Raw genomic sequence first — 16,650 nt, 5'->3', positions numbered from 1 at the left:
TTTTTTACCATGATTTCCTTAATGGGGGGTGGGGGGTGGGATATGGATATCTAGGATGATTAGCTTTTTGTTTGGTTATTTGTGCAGCCAGCACCTTCCTTTAATACGTTCACGATGATTAGCTTATGGTCGGGTCTGTCCAATGAGGAGTTGACTTCAGGTGTGGAACACCGGTCACTCTTGTTGGTAATAACTAGGTCTAGGATATTGTTGTCCCTGGTGGGGGTGTGGATAAGTTGATCCAGGGCATTGGAATTTATGAATTCCAGAAAGCGTTGAGCGAAGGAGTTGATACAGGAGTAGTTTTCCCAGTTAATGGTGGGGTAGTTGTAATCGCCCATTATTAGAGTGTTTGGTTGAACACTAATATTTTCCAGTATATCAAAAAAAGAGGAGTGGGAATCCTGGGGCATGGTGGGGGATCTGTAGCAAGCTACAATTTGGATTGCAGTTTTGCCCAGAGTTACTTGCAGTTGGATAACCTCGGATACATTATGCTGAGCAACTAGTCTGGAGGTGTGGATATCCTTAATGAATATGGACACACCTCCGCCTTTGGTGTTCCAGTCCAGGTTAGATGGCCGAAAAGTGTGGTATGAGTTATAGCCTGGTAATGCAGGTGTGCTCTCTGGAGCTTTGAACCAGGTCTCAGTCACTGCGCAGATATCGAGGTTCTCCATTTTAAGGAGTGCCTCGAGGGAGTGCACTTTGAGATTTAGACTTCTAGTATCGAATAGCATTACCCTCAGTTTTTGCTTGCCTGTTCCTGTTACGGTGGTGAATTTGTCATTTGAACCTTGCCTAAAAAATGGCACTATAGGAGCAGCAACAGCCTTAGCCAGTATCCGGTATCCCAGGGGTGACAGGTGCAGGCCATCTCTGGCAAAGCATCGTGGTCTGTCAACCATGTCGTCCCAGGCAGGCAGATACTGGATCCCCTTAGAATGACACCAGAAGTTTAGCCCATTGTTGAAGTCAATCATTTTGACCTTGTACTGCGGTATCATTCTGGGCGATGGCAGGATGCTACTCAGGGCTAGGGTCATACCTGCCTGGGCTACAAGATCGGAGAGCTCTTCCATGTCTCTTTTAATGTAGTCCAGGGAGGTATGTCTCAGGTCATTCACACCAACATGGACAATGACAGAGTCATATTTGTACTTGTTGTGGAGTGACCTGAGTGCTGGGTTATGTGGCGGATCCTGGCACCCGACAGGCAGCTGACAGTAACCTTCTCCTTGTTTAGCCTGGTGAGTGGGACATCAGTGTGCTGACTATAGAGTCACCTATGAATAGTGTGTTGGGTGCGTTGTTTTGCCTTATGGGCTGTGGTTGAGTGGCACACTGAGTCTGTGGGCTATGTGTCATTTGGGTTGTGTTGGGGGGTGGTGGTTGCTTGCATTTCTATTTTGGAGGTCTCTGTTGCTTGAGTAGATTATTACTGAGAGCCTCCGTGAATGTTTTTGTGTTTCTGTGTGTGGATTGTGTGGTGTAGGTTTAGTGGGACTATGTGATGAGTGTGGTGTGGTGCAAGTGGTAACCTTCTCCTCTTGACTGTCAAGTTCAGTCTTGGTTAGAGAGAGCTATAACTCCAGTTTTGCTAGATAAGTGCATCTTTCACAGGTTGGGGTGTTGGGTGGAAGGAGGAGAGGGTTGTCTGTGTACATGAGGCAATTGCTACGTTGCCCCAAGATGCCCAGATTCATCAGATAGACAGGAGTGAACACTGGGAGCTGACCCTTGGACATGCCTGAATAAAAAACTACTTTCCTCTAGACAAGAGAGGAAAGTGAGTATAAGAGCTGTTTTTCTCTAATCAAGTGAGGAAAGTAAGTACAAAAACTGTTTTCCTCTAGGTAAAGAGGAAGGTTGACTGCTGTAGTAATTTATAGCCTATTTAGTGCTAACAACAAATTCTGAGCAAGTGCTGAGCATGAATAAGCAAATTCAGGTTCTAAAACTAAGAATCTGTACCTGGATCTTGTGGTAGATAGGCTACCTAGTGCTTATCACTCCCACTGATAAGCTAGAATGCTTCCCTCCAACACAGAAAGGTTTGGGGGGCTCAGAAGCTTACAAACAGTCCTGGATACAGCAAATCTGTAACTGGACTAGACTAGTTACAGGAAAGATGGGAAACAAGCAAAAACGCAGGCTTTTAAACCAGAAAGTTGAAAGAGATGGAAAAACTGCCCAAACGGCCAATAAACTACAATTTCTGGACCAGAAACCTCTCTTGTGGTAGATAGGCTACCTAGTGCTTACCACTCCCACTGATAAGTTAGAAGGCTTCCCTCCAATACAGAAAGGCTTGGGGGGGGGGGGGCTCAGAAGCTTACATGCAGTCCTGGATGCAACAAATCTGTATCTGGACTAGACTAGTTACAGGAAAGGTGGGAAACAAGCGCAAACGAGAGCTTTTAAACCAGAAGGTTGAAAGAGGTGGAAAAACTGCCCAAACGACCAATAAACTACAATTTCTGGGACAGAAACCACTCTTGTGGTAGATAGGCTGCTTAGTGCTTGCCACTCCCACTGATAAGCTAGAAGGCTTCCCTCCAACACAGAAAGGTTTGGGGGGCTCAGAAGCTTACAAACAGTCCTGGATACTGCAAATCTGTATCTGGACTAGACTAGTTACTGGAAAGGCAGGAAACGAGCGTAGAATTTTTTTTTTTTTTTTTTTTGGAAAGGGAGAAAGGAGAAACAGAAGATAATTCAAAATTAAGGATCTAAGTGGCTTGCCCTTCACAAATGTTCTCTCTGTATTGGGTAGAGTGAGCCAGTGTCACTAGACTGGAATAGAGCTGAACAGATGAGACTGGTAGGAGTGTCTGAAATCAAAATATGATCTCACTGTACTCTGTTGAGTGAGGAAGTGAGATAGACCCAGGAGGTGTGTTCAAACACACATTTACAGGAGGGGCGGGCAATTCCAAAGCCATCAAGATTAATACCACAACAAGAGCAGGGAGGGTGGGAAACTAACTGCAGAGACAGAGAGCGACCACTGTATTGTATGAAACAATTAAATAGAAAAGTAACTACAGAGAGACACAGACACTATATTCAATGAAACATTTAAATAGACAGAAAAATGAAATGAAGTACAATCTTTAACACTGCAAGTTTGTGCTTAACTCAGCTAGTAATGCAGTTGATTGTAGGTATGTAGCAGAAACAAAACAACTCAGATATAGAGCAGGTCAACCACAGTCTAAGTACTGGCTTTATCCCACCTGAATGGAAAGCTGCAACTGTGATCCCTTTGGACAAAGGGGGTCCCTCAACCAACCCTGGGAATTATAGACCCATAAGCATAACCAGCCTTATATGTAAGGCTGGGGAAAGAATCACCATGGACCTAATCGACAAGGATATAGGAGACCTTTAAACTCTTGACCAGACCCAGTTTGGTTTTGTTAAAGGCAGATCATGCTTATTAAACCTGGTGGACTTCTTTGAAAATGTAATGAAGGCAAAACAGTGCATACTACCTACCTCAACTCAGCAAAGGCCTTTGACACTCTTCCCCATTCAGGCATCATTGATAAACTCACCCAGCTGAGGATAAACCCATATGTCATTAGATGGTAGCCAACTGGCTCACAGACAGAACGCATGCAGACAAAGTAGGGGATTCTACCTCTGTCAGCAGACCTGTTACTAGTAGTGGTCCATTTCTGTTTGCAATTTATTTCTCAGAAGTTCAGGTGAAAATAGATGACCTGTGGTTTACCAATTTCATTGATGACTGTGAACTGGGTGCAGTCATTGAAACCTAAAATGATGTCACCATACTACAAAAAGGGCTTACACAGACAAATGATTGGCACCAAAGCCACAGACTTAAACTTAATGCAAAAAATGTATTATCATCCCCTTCAGTACAGGTGACATCCCAGCAAATTACAACACGAACAACATCTCCCTAAGTTCAAACCCAGTAGTGAGAGACTTGGGAACACAGGTTGATAGCAGCCTTAACTTCAGTCATCATATAGCCACAGTGGTGAGGAAGGCCTTCTACATTGCCCATCTCATAAGTAAGGGACTAGCATCCAAAACAAAGGAGGTGGACTAGCATCCAAAACAAAGGAGGTTATAGCTCCTCTGTACCTCATCCCTCATCAGACCAGTAATAGAATTCAGTGCTCCCTTCTGTATGTACCTCACCAGATACCAGCAGCAGCTGGAGAGACCTCAGAGGTTTCTCACCAAGAAAATTCAAGGCCTTCATCACATGACCTACATGGACAGACTGAAGGCACTGTTACTATACTCTGTATTGTGTAGACTGCTTAGAGTTGACTTATGCCTGACCTACATAACAGTCTCGGACCCTGCTTTAATGGAAATGCTGCACATCCACAAATGTGATGGGACAAAACTCACTCCCTCTTGAGACCTTAACCTAGCCTGTAACATAAACAGGACTTGTTGGAGAGACAGATATGTCTCCCAGAGGTTGCCACTCCTCTGGAACAAACTCACAATTCAAGTTAAATAGACCGACTCAATGACCCTATTTAAGCGTAACTTGGACAGTTGGATGGGAAACAGTAAATTCACCCCAGGGGTTTCACCTTTGTCCCTTTTGGTAGGGGCAGTCAATGCTGGTCATAAATTTGCATGCTAGGCTTGTAGCGGCCTTAAAGCCAATAGCCTAGTAACCTGCTATGATCCTATGCCCTACACTATGTGAGGATCATACATGTGACACACAGTGTACCTTAAAGCAACCTAAGGCTTTGGTATACTGGCCAGACATCAGGTTGCCCTAGGCAGGGGTATCCCTAATGTTATGAATACTGCAACAATAAAGAGAGGGACATCTACCGTTATGGTAAGATTTTACACAACTGTACTTTCTGTGCTGTAGATTCTTCCCTTTCAAGGAAACTAGTTATGTTACAGGAGGCTGGCAGTAACTAGTCACATTACTGTTTTCATCTAGGCATACTCGAAGCAGGGAAGTGGTAAATATTTGCCTGCTATAACAATCTGATAACTGGATCTTCATTTTTGAAATCCATATGCTGATTTTGTTACTCTGTAGAAATGTATAGGATTATGTATGTACTTAAAGCCTGGCATCCAAATGTAGCATTCTCAGCCCTAGAGTTGGGTTGATCCTGCATATTACACAGGCAGTGCAGTCCCAGCCTCTTGAACTGCATCCTATTGATTTCTAAGGGGGAAACGTGGATCCAGCTGGCTGACAGTGAAGTTGGCTGTATAGACAGGGGTAGGTCAGTTGTTATGTAATATGGTGAATAAATACCTCCCACAACTGTACTTTTTCCAGATTTTTAGCATCTGCATGTTAAAGTCACTGCATAGGGTTGCCTGTCATCAAATGTTTGTGAGCATGTGACGTCTGTGTTATGTTGTTGTAACCTTCATTGTTTTGTTGCAGACTTTACCAGTATAGTTCCATAGATGAGCAACCTTGTTTTTGTTACGCACCTCTAGATTATGATACTCAGGAAATCAAATCATAGCCTTCTGTTATGGTGCCAACAGGAACAGTAATCCACGCCCTTCCAAGTAAAACTGTTGTGCTCCCCCACATATTTTCAGATTTTACGACATGAAGGTAGGAACATAGGTACAGTTGTGGTGTGACACTTGGGTATAGTATTGCTACAGCATACAAATGAAACCCATGAAAACGGAGGTTAGGCTTGTTCAGAAAGTGGAGAAAATACCTAAGCTGTCATGGAGAGCACTACAGCAGTGCTTTTCGTAGTAATTTATTTCTAATTATGTTTTTTATTGCTTTGTAGATGCTAATAGAGAAGAAGAAGTGGAAGGGGAACTCAGCACAGAAGAAGACTGGTTTGGGAATACCTCTGAGTCAGTGTCGGAAGCCTCTTATGGGGAACTGCAGGAAACCTTTAAGGCAGCTGGTGAAGACAGCCTTCCAGAGCAGTCCACTTCAAGTGAAGGAACCCTGGGCAATGTTACACCTGCTGGAAACTCTTTAGATTTGTTGTGTATTGCTAGTGAGGGTCTGAGTGAAACACATATCCATTTCTCATCTTTTTATGGGGATGGCATTCAAGGTCTAAACAGGCCACTGAGCAGCAACCTTAGGCGCTTACTAGAGGCTGGTTCTCTCAAACTAGACACAGATGTTGCTGTTGCTAGTGGAGGGGACTCCGCAATAAACCAGCTTTCAAGTCTTTCTGCGTCCCCATCTGCACATCATGCACAACAGTTAAGTGCCCTTGCCAGAAAACTGGCAGTAAAACAGGAACAAAATGAGCAGCAAATAGTGAACAACAGCCTGGTGTGGAGCCATGGACAGTGGTTGCAGAATTCAGCATCCTGCAGTTTATCACCTGACTCTGCCATTCTGAAACTAAAAGCTGCAGCAAATGCAGTCCTGCACGACAAGTCACTTTCTAGGACTGAAGAACCCATTAAATTTGAAAACTTTTCTTCCCCTTTTAGCCCTCAGTCTGCTAGTTCCACTTTAGCAGCTTTGTCAAAAAAAGTGAGTGAAAGGAAGGTGACTTCTGGACAAGACCACCAGCCCCTTGGAGGTCCTTTTCTCTCCCTGGCTTCAATGACTTCATCAGCTGCTTTACTGAAGGAAGTTGCTGCCAGGGCAGCTGGAAATCTGCTTGCTGACAGGAAAGAACAACTAGTCCCAAAGGATACTCTACAACAGCCAGATAGGACACCAGACAAAACCCCCAGTTCTCAGTCACTGGAACTCTTATTGCTACCAGCTTCTAAAGGGAGAACACTGAAGACTACGTCTCAAGGTATATACTATAGTTTTCAGACATATTAATATTGTTGATTGATGCTTAATAGTCTAGATCTTGAATAATTTTATATGACCCTCAATTTTAGATTATTATAATGTTACATAATTATCAGTGATTTACAGCGTTAGAAGGGCTTCTTTTTTCATTTGAATCTTTCACTTGGAATGGTCTTCTTGTTTTTGTGCCATTTGCATACTGATTTTTATAGCAGGTACACAGGCTCAGTAGTGTCCTGTAGAGCTCAACATCTTGCTTACGCAGTAATATCAGAACTGAAGCCAGAAATCTACAAAACTCAGAACCGACCCATTTGTGTTGTAAATTACCTTGCTTAAATGTTTAAAATGTTATGGCTGTCCCAGCCTGAACCTATAGCCTTGCCAAAATCCCATTCAATTTCTTTTCCCAACCTACCTCAACTTAACATCTCACATCAGTCCATGTTAGATGGGGTTGTCATTTCCCAGGGAGGTACCTTTCTTCGGTCAGTTATATGGTAAGTCAGAGTTAGTTATTTGCTACCTGTCATCCTCCTGTGGCTTGGATTTTTGCTATGCCCTACTTCCATATCCACCTGGCAGCACTGGGACCTTAATGCTGATGTGTGCTTCCATACATACATTCATGCCTTGGTTAGAGTGTTTGAGCACCCCTTGGTAGGTGTAGCTTCTTTTGTTTGTACATGATGTTGCATTCACCCTGCTTCAAACTAGGACTGTCTTTCTTCCCCTGGAGTGAGTGCCTGTTGTTAGTTCACTTAAATTCTTCTGGTTACTTCCTGTTACTAACTTCCCTTTGACTACTGTCAAGTTAAACTCAAAGCCATTTTCTGCTTAGATAGACAAATAAGGGCCAGCAAAAGGTACTCACCCTGACATCTCCTTTGGAGGTGTCCCTTGCTTTAAGATCCACCTGCTCTCAGTTATGTGGTTTGAAACTGTCAGCATCAGTCTACTCCTGAGGAATGGTCTCTTAAGTCCCCTGATCATTGTTTCATTACATTTAGGACCATCTACTCTGTTGTGCAAGTCCCATCCCAAGGTTTATATATGCTTGATGACTCAAACTGAAGAATATAGGCTTGTAGATCATACCCTCAGCATAATTTTTTTTCTGGTTGAATCTTGCCTCACTGAGTGCACCTCTATTTAATGTGGCTATATGCTGGTCAGTGCTCCATGCAGTCTTCTTCCATGTCTGTGCTATTTTTGGCAGATGCAACCTCAAGCATTTGTGCTTCATCATCTGGCATCTGGCATTCATCTGAAACATATCTTACCCAAATCATGTCATCAAGTACAGGTCTGACCTCTGATTCTGGGTGCAGGATCTAAGAAAGGAATTTCTTTGTTCTTTGGTTCCTTGGAATGTGATTCAGAAGACCCAGAGACATTTTTGTCTGAGGAAAATAAGAATAATTAAACTTCTTCTCCATAAAGCCTTTCCCCATGACCCAAACTTTGGAAAGAATCCTCAAACTGACTAACCGAGTCCTCTGTGGCACCTTACCCTTTCCCAAATATGTCTTGGTGATTGTCTAAAAAAATGGAGGAGCAGCCTTAAGCCATCCATCCCATAGAGGTTGCGTTCAAGGATGCCATTTTTGGAGCTTTTACCCACCCAGATGCTGCTTGCAAGAAAGCAAATAGCTGCTTACAGGCACCTGTCTTCATGTGGAGTGAAGAAGGAGCATTTGATTATTTCCATCCAGTACAAGACCAGGAGGCCATAGCATTTTGCCAGCTGGCTACTTGACAAGGAACTTAAAGCCTTGAACAGTGTGGGCAAAAGTATGCTCTTTTATGTGAAGTTTTAGCTTGGGTATCTCAATTGTTTGTATCACTTCTTCAGTTTCCATTCCAGCCCTTCTTATTTGATCATACACTGGAAGGTCTTTCAGTCCTTTGTAATTCTGGGGTCAGGGAAGAGCTGGTGAAGACTTCTAAGATAGCTGCACACTGATCAACAGCTTAATTTCAGCTCTTCTAGTATGAAAAAAATGAGAAATATAAGCCAGTGATGTTATCACCCTAAGTAAGATTCTAGTACTGGCTAATAAGTACAATGCCTGGATGTAACAAAGAAAATCAACTAGATAAACTGAAGAGAAAACACTGGCTGGGATGAATCTTGTTTCAGCATAAAGCAGTTCAAGCTTCAGCTTTGGTGCAAGAGATGGCTTCTAGTAGTTTGAGGAAAAAATAAGTCAGATATACTCAGAGGAGATTAAAATAAAAGAAACATTGAAGAAGTATATCGACTCAAATAAAATCTGGAAAAATTGACAAAGCTTTAACAAGCTTATTTATTTATTTGTTTGGGATTTGTTTACCGGGAAAGTCTGACTGGGTCATGAGGTACGCATTTTCAGCGGAGGCCCAGGGAGAAAAGCTCCAGATACATATGGTTAACAGCATGAAATAGTCATAACATTCAAGCACAAATATGAAAACAATACAATAGTTTGTCAGAATGAGAACTTAACAGACATAACATAGTCATAACATTTAAGCACAAAATATTAGTTTGTCAGAATAAAAAATTCAACAGACACATACCTCTCAACTTCTTATAGCAAGAAATCTTGACAAAGCCATAAATAAAAGTGGGACAAAGGCCCGAAAATAGGGACAATTTTTAAATATTGTCTTATAAACTTAGAAATTTGATAGAATAATAGGTTTTGCATTAGCATGAATTTTCTGAAGGGTATGAAGTCTGAAACTCAAATGTCTGTCCGTGTTTTCTAACTTCAGTATTTAATAATTTGCTGCTAATGTCCCAGAAAAACACAATTTTATGAAAAATGGACCGAAAATATGAGGCAAAAATCTGGACATTCTGTGAAAATCTGTACAGTTGATAGAAATGAATAGACATGAAATCATAGTGTTCAAGCATAAATTGTATGGAAAGCCTTATAGTAGGAAATTGCAGCATTATTTACATAATAGATGATTATCATAATGATTATTAATATTCTAGAGGTCATGAAATATGGTAACAGATTATATTGTTGAACGCGTAGGATAGTATGAGTAGAGAAGAGAAGGGTGTGATAGAGGGGATAGCTGGAATAGATGTGGAAAAGGTATGAGTGTAACCTCAGGAGAGTATGTGTTAGGGGGAGGGAAGGTAGGGTTAAGTTAGTAATGGGAATAGAGAGAGTAGAGGTAGAAAAAGGTATACGAGTACCTCAGCCTGGGCTCATACAGGAGCAAAGCCAAACTTTATTGAAGAATTGTTTTATAGAGGTTTTGAAGGAGAGCAGGTTAGTAGCAGTTTTGATAGTTAAAGGAAGGGAGTTCCGTAGTTTTGCCACAGAGCAGGAGTAAAGGGTTAGGTGTGGGGATTTGTTAGGTTTATAAGTTGTGAGGAGATGTTTGTCTTCAGATCCAAGATGTTTGTTTTGGTTATAAAAGTTGATTAATGGCCTAAGACCAGGACAAACTAGTGGGTTGTGGATGATTTTGTATACCATAGTACGTTGTACATATTGGAGGTGGAGGGGGAGATCAAGCCACCATAGGGAGTATATAGGACTTTACAATGATGAGTTCGAGGGGTTGCGTTTATGGCAAATTTGGCAATTTTGTTATAGCAGCTTTCCAGTTTTTTTACTTAGGGTGGTCTGTGACTTAGAGTTAAGGCCTCATATAACAGTGAGGGCAAGAGGTAGGTTTTGGCCAGGGTAATTTTGGTAGCTGCTGTGAGGAAGTTTTTATTCCTGTATAGCATGCTTAGTTTTTGGTGTTTTTTTTTTATACTGTTTTGTACGTGTAAGTCAAACTTGAGATTATCGTCACTTGTGACACCTAGTAGTTAGTTTGGTATGCTGAACCAATTCAGTTTCAGTATTGTTGGTTGAAAAGATCTTGAAGTTTGTTTTGCTGGAACTATGGGGTTTGTAGGTGAAGAGAAGGAGCTTTGTTTTTTTGAGTTCAGTAGGAGTTCAGCATTGGAGAGGCATGTTTCTATGGAAGAGAAAGCTTGTTGTGTTATGTTTTATAGGTGAGTTAGATATGCAGATGATAGATTGGATTAGAGTGCCCTCACAGGAGGATATATCTTAAGTTATTGATTTTATTTATTTAACATTTGTTTACTGGGAAAGCCTGACTGGGACAGTGCCCATTTTCAGTGGAGGCCTGGGGAGAAATGCTCCAGATTCATCTCTTTGGAATGTGGCAGGAAACTGGAGCACCCGGAGGAAACCCTTGCGAATACAGAGAGGACATGCAGACTCCTCACAGGAGCACCCCAGCTGAAAATTGAACTGGAGAACCTCTTGTTGTGAGGTGACAATGCTAACTGCTGCACCACTGTGTTTCCAAAGAAGATGAAGACAAATAGTAATGGGCAAAGGATGGATTCTTGAGGTACACCTGTGGGGGTGATGTGATATGTGGTGATAGAGCTCTGCCATTTTACTGCTTACTGCCTGTCAGCTAGTTAGCTAGAAAACCACTTTAGTGAAGAGGAGGATAGACCAATGCTGGAAAGTTCTTTAAGGAGTTTGAGGTGGGATACCATGTCAGATGCTTTTGACAAATCTAGAAATACTGCAGATACTAGTTTTCCAGTACCACGAGCTGTGTTGACAGAGTCCATGCAAGATAATAAGGCTGTTGAGGTACTATGTGCAGGTCTAAAGCCATGTTGAGTGTGGAGTTATTCAGATTAATTAATAAAACTAATGTCTTTCGGCTTTTTCCGGTTAGGCACCACCACAGTGGATCTCCAGTCTGCTAATGATTGGCAGTGGATTTTTACAGTGCCGAGGTGCCAGCCCGATGCCCAGCCTTCAAAAAAGGCACACCCATTCATGCATGCACCTACCTGCATGTCTTTAAACTTCACTCGACTGTGGGGAGGACATGCAGAATCCACACAGAAGGCGCTCCAGCCGAGAATCGAACCGGAGAACCTCTTGCTGTGAGGCAACAATGCTAACCACTGCACCACTACTAAAACTGCAAAAATCAGAGGTTAAAATGAAAAGTATGAGACTTCTCAAGAGGTGTTCATAGGTTAGTATTAGGCTAACTGCCCTTATGGGACATTTTAAGCCTAGCTAATTACCCCATGTCAGAATCAAACCCTGCACCTTGTGTTTCTAAGGTAAGCACCTTAATCATTACACCAATCTCCCTCCCTCCGTCAGGTTTAGGAGATAGTGAGCGCAGAGAAAACCTGAGATTTTCTGCTGTATCAGAAGCACTTTAAGGAAAAGATGGTATTAATTTTATGAAAGCACAAATAAGCAACTGGACTGGTATTCCACAGCAGGATTTGTTAATTGAAAGGGATTATCAAGTGTATCCTCCAACCCTGACCACATGAAAGCAGCCAAGACCTGTATTAGTAAAGATACAGTTGTTGTTGTGTCTTTTGGCTTTTCCTAGTTAGGGGTCGCCACAGCGGAACTCTGGTCCGCTATTGATTGACAGTAGATTTTTACGTGCCGAGTTGCCGGTCCTGACGCACAGCCTTCAACAAAGGTACGCCCATTCATGCATGTCTCCACACAGAAGACGTCTTACTGTGATAGTAAAGATATAGTCATGCCAGCAAAAAAAGTTGACAAAACTATGGCAGAAGGAAAAGTATTAAACACTGGTGACAGCACAGTGTTTGTGGAAAGTGATTATTCATTGTACACCAGGTAGAAGAGAAGCAAATTTATCTCAGCAGTCAGGGGGTGTCAAGGCAAAGGAAATTCAAATTGCTGTATCCAGCTGTCTTCAGAATATTTTTTTTTCCTGGAGGATCAAAGACATTTTTTGATGCAAAACAGGCTAAGAAAGAAATAAAAGTTTATCCAACAAAAAGTGAGCCAGCGGACAGAAGAGGAATCTGCTTTGCATTCTTTTGATAATAAGACTCATAAAGAGACTTTTCCAGTGAAACATTGTCCAGTATCACAAAGGAAAATGCTTGAGAGAAAAAAGAATCACAGGAGTTGATTAGAAAAATCAGGAGTACCTTGGACTTGAAAAAGAGTCTGGTGTTGGGAGTTGGATATGAACAGGAAGAGGACAAGCAACACTGCAATTAGCGAATAAATAAAGACTATAAAGCATCAGACAAATTTATGAACTATGGATTTGCAAGAAAAGGCGACTGAGAAAGACTGGAAATTTGCTGACTTTGTTAAACCTGTAGGTAGACTGTGAAGCATATACAGCTGTGCGTCACTTAACATCCTTCCACACAACTTCTGACCGCATTTACGTCCGCACTGTATAAGCAGACATAAATGCGGTCAGACATTGTGCAGAAGGATGTTAACTCATTCCTTCTATACAGCTCTTTTGAGTGTGTACCTTTAACTGCCAGTGGGTGTAGCTTGAGCCTTTAAAAAAATAAAGTTATTGCCTTATAATTCTAACAATTGCTGATCATCGACAGAGGTCAGATATCAATACAGTTGTGTTTGCCATCATGTATGCTTAAAGGAAAACTCCTCGTTCTTCTACAGTTTAACTCAATTTTTAGGTTCCTTTTATTCCTACAATATGATTCCTGTACTGTGTAGGTACCTGAAACCTGCTTGTACTTTATAAAACATTCATTTCCTCACTTTGGTATCTAAGGAAGAGAAAGACCACCCACTTTTTTTTTAAAGCTTAACTTCTCACATAAGTTGCAGAGGAATTTGTCTATACTTCCATGACGTAATATAGACACAGAGAAATTTGTAGTCAGGGGCACAGGCTGATGTAAACAAGACAGAGAGGTGTGAAACTGTTTTCCATTGTCTTTATTGCAGAGAGAAGAGAACTTACAGTGAGTCACATCTGCTTCCAGTGTATCCATGCCTTTCATAGCAAAACAGAGCAATTAGATCACTCAATGGTTCAAAGGCAGTTGTCACCTCTTTTGACAAATTTACATAAGCAGCATCAGTGGCGGCTGGTGACTTCGAATCAAAGGGGGGCTGCAGGAGACAGCTGAATGGGAGGGGTCAATGGGAAGGGGTGTGGCCAACTAGAAAGAGGAGGAGCTATGCTCAAAACTAGAAAACCGAACCAAATACACTGCCCTGGGCGCCAAACCGTCATTATGAGAGTCCAATCAAGACAAAATGAAATGTAGAAGAATAAAAATATTTCAATGCATTGGCTGCATGACAGCTTACATAATATCTAGATGGTAACAAAAAGGTTGTGAGGCATGAAAAAATAAATTATTTTTTAAATACATTAATGGAATGCCAGTCAAAATCAAGTACAAGAAAAACAAGCAGCACTCAACTCAAACCACTTCTTGCACTGCAGTTCTAATTATAATTTATATTCAGCTTTATTAAAGTACCAAGTAACATGCTGAAAGTAGAAATCTCTGATGCCCCCACTTGTAACAATGTTTCTTACCCAAAAAAAGACCTGCTGCCTGACAACTATCTACTTGTTTCATGGGGAAAACATGATCAAAGTAAAAAATGAAAAGCAAACGAGAAATAAGCTCAAGATGCATTGCTTAAAAGGATTACTGTACAGGTTATGGACCACACGATTGGCATTCTGTTTAGTTTATGGGTAAAGCCTGCAGAGATGACTGAAGTCTCCAAGTGTAATGAGCTTCTTAAAATAATGTAATCCTGTCCTTTATTACAAATACTATCATATGCATTTCAATACCCAAGGCTTATACATTATCTAGTTAAGTATTCTCTACATGGCAATAACAGAAAGGCTTTCATTGTTGGCAATTCTTTAACAGTATGATTAATAAAGCTTACTTGCATCTTACGATCTCAGCCAAGCTTACCTGATGGTCATTAAAGTATTGCTACTTAAACACAGAGCAACAGGCACTTTGAGTAATAATCATAAATCAACAGTACATAAAATGCGACAGAAACCAGACCATTCTGCAAAAATCAAGGACAGATGAAAAGCCACTCTAGTACTTGTGTCTACCTTGGATGGGGGGGGGGGGGGATACTCTGCACATTTACACTGCATAACTACTCCTTGCCTTGCTTCGACACATCCAGAGTCACTACATGGGGGAGTGGGGTGCAACAAATATGTCACAATTTGAAATGTCTCTGGCTGACTGTGATGGCCCTGACACATTTGTCATACCTCTCAATCTCAGAGCAAGAAATCTGGACAAAGGCATACATAGAAGTGGGACAAAGGCCCAAAAATAAGGACAATTTTTAAATATTGCTCTTATAAACTTAGAAAGATAATAGAATAGGTCTTGCATTAGTATGAATTTTCTGAATGGTATGAAATCTGAAACTCAAATGTCTGTCATTATTTTCTAACTTCAGTCTTTAATGATTTGTCACTAATTTGCCACAAAAAAACACAATTTTATCAAAATTGGACCAAAAATGTGATGTAAAAATATAAAATAGCCACACAATACAGCTGGGAACCTGTCAAAGAAGGGACACTTTAATATTAGTACTGCTAACTTGAGCAGCTGACAAAATAAAAATCTACATGCATTTCTGATATTGATTAATTGTAAACCCTCCATGTTTACTTCCAAAATTGCTGTTTTGCGGAGGTATTATTAGGGGGAAGAGCAACATTTTGAGCCTAAAGCGGGGACAGTTGAGAGGTTTGGCTGTGCCTAATTCGATAAAGCAATTTATTTGCATGTACCTCTCAAGCTGTTAATGCACTAAATCTGGACAAGGCCAAATATATTGGGGAAACATATAAACAGTACTAAAAATTGCTGTTGTATAAACTGAGACAGTTGATAGAAAAACAGGTCTTACTTTAGCATGCATTTTTCTGAAGGTTATGAAGTCTGAAACTCAATGTCATTATTTAGTGACTTAATTCCTAAATGATTTGCCAGAAAACCACAAATTTTATAAGGAACAAACCAAAAATAAGAAGCAAAAATCTATTCATTCTTTGAAAATCTGGACAGTTGGGAGGTATAGTTCAGCTGGGGCTGTCTTTAAGTTTGCCGCCCTTCCCCCTCACAAAATCATGGTCGAATGGAGCCTCCACCTGCAGCCATTCCAATGATCCATTACTTGGCTATTTGACTCCATTTACCATAAACACTAATGTGAATACTGATTTACTTTTTCAAATGAAGTCCAAATCATCATAAGTTTTATTTTGCATTTTACAGAACAAATACTAAGACATATGCTAAACAAACTTAGCATTAGAACTTCTCTCCCCTTGAAACTCACATTCATTTAAACAGCATTGAAACCCACATTCAAAGAAAATACATTTTGCCAGTGGCAGATAAAGATTAATTCTGGGCTGTTTTCAAATCATAGGCCCCTTGCATATAAAACATACATGTGCTCTTTGATGCACCTTCCTACTGCTTTGAACATTTTCCAGTAAACAATGAAACAAAACACATGCACCAGTAATGACAAAACTTCCCAATTAAGAACATTTCCATCATAAAAGTGTACTCAAACTTCTACAGTCCACCATTATCAGTAAATATGCACAATTCTACAGTCCACCATTATCCGTAAATATGCACAATTCTACAGTCCACCATTATCAGTAATTATGCACATTTTACAGTCCACCATTATCAGTAAATATGCACAATCTCTGAAGTAAAAAAAGTTATTAAATAATTCCACATTAAATAAATTTGTAACTAATGAAGAGGTTGCTGCTAGCAAACACCTTTATATTTCATGGTTTAATCGAAAAATAAAGCATCTGATGCCCCTGAGGAATAAATTGCCTATATTACATTAAAAATGATAAGTTAGTAATATTGCAATAGGAAATGGATGACAAACTGATAACAGGCTCATAGTTAGTATCTTAACTTTCAGTACAGCAGCATTCACCCCTTGTGGGAATAGAACCAACAACCTTCTGCATCAAAAGCAAGTACACAACCTGTT

General features: G+C 40.8%; 1 protein-coding gene across 1 annotated transcript in view; it reads left to right on the top strand.

Annotated features, from left to right (window-relative positions):
• Positions 1-16,650, top strand: part of ZNF827 (zinc finger protein 827) — a 1,349,262-nt gene that overhangs the window by 420,033 nt on the left and 912,579 nt on the right. Inside the window, exon 2 of the mRNA XM_044062231.1 lies at positions 5,790-6,776. Within this exon, the coding sequence (XP_043918166.1) occupies positions 5,790-6,776 (987 nt within the window). The remainder of the gene's footprint in view (positions 1-5,789; positions 6,777-16,650) is intronic.

This window comes from Protopterus annectens, chromosome 2.part1 (assembly GCF_019279795.1).
Source record: "Protopterus annectens isolate FY-2018-M chromosome 2.part1, PAN1.0, whole genome shotgun sequence".
In the NCBI taxonomy this organism is placed as follows: Eukaryota; Metazoa; Chordata; order Ceratodontiformes; family Protopteridae; genus Protopterus; species Protopterus annectens.
This window is presented reverse-complemented; position numbering and strand designations above follow the sequence as displayed.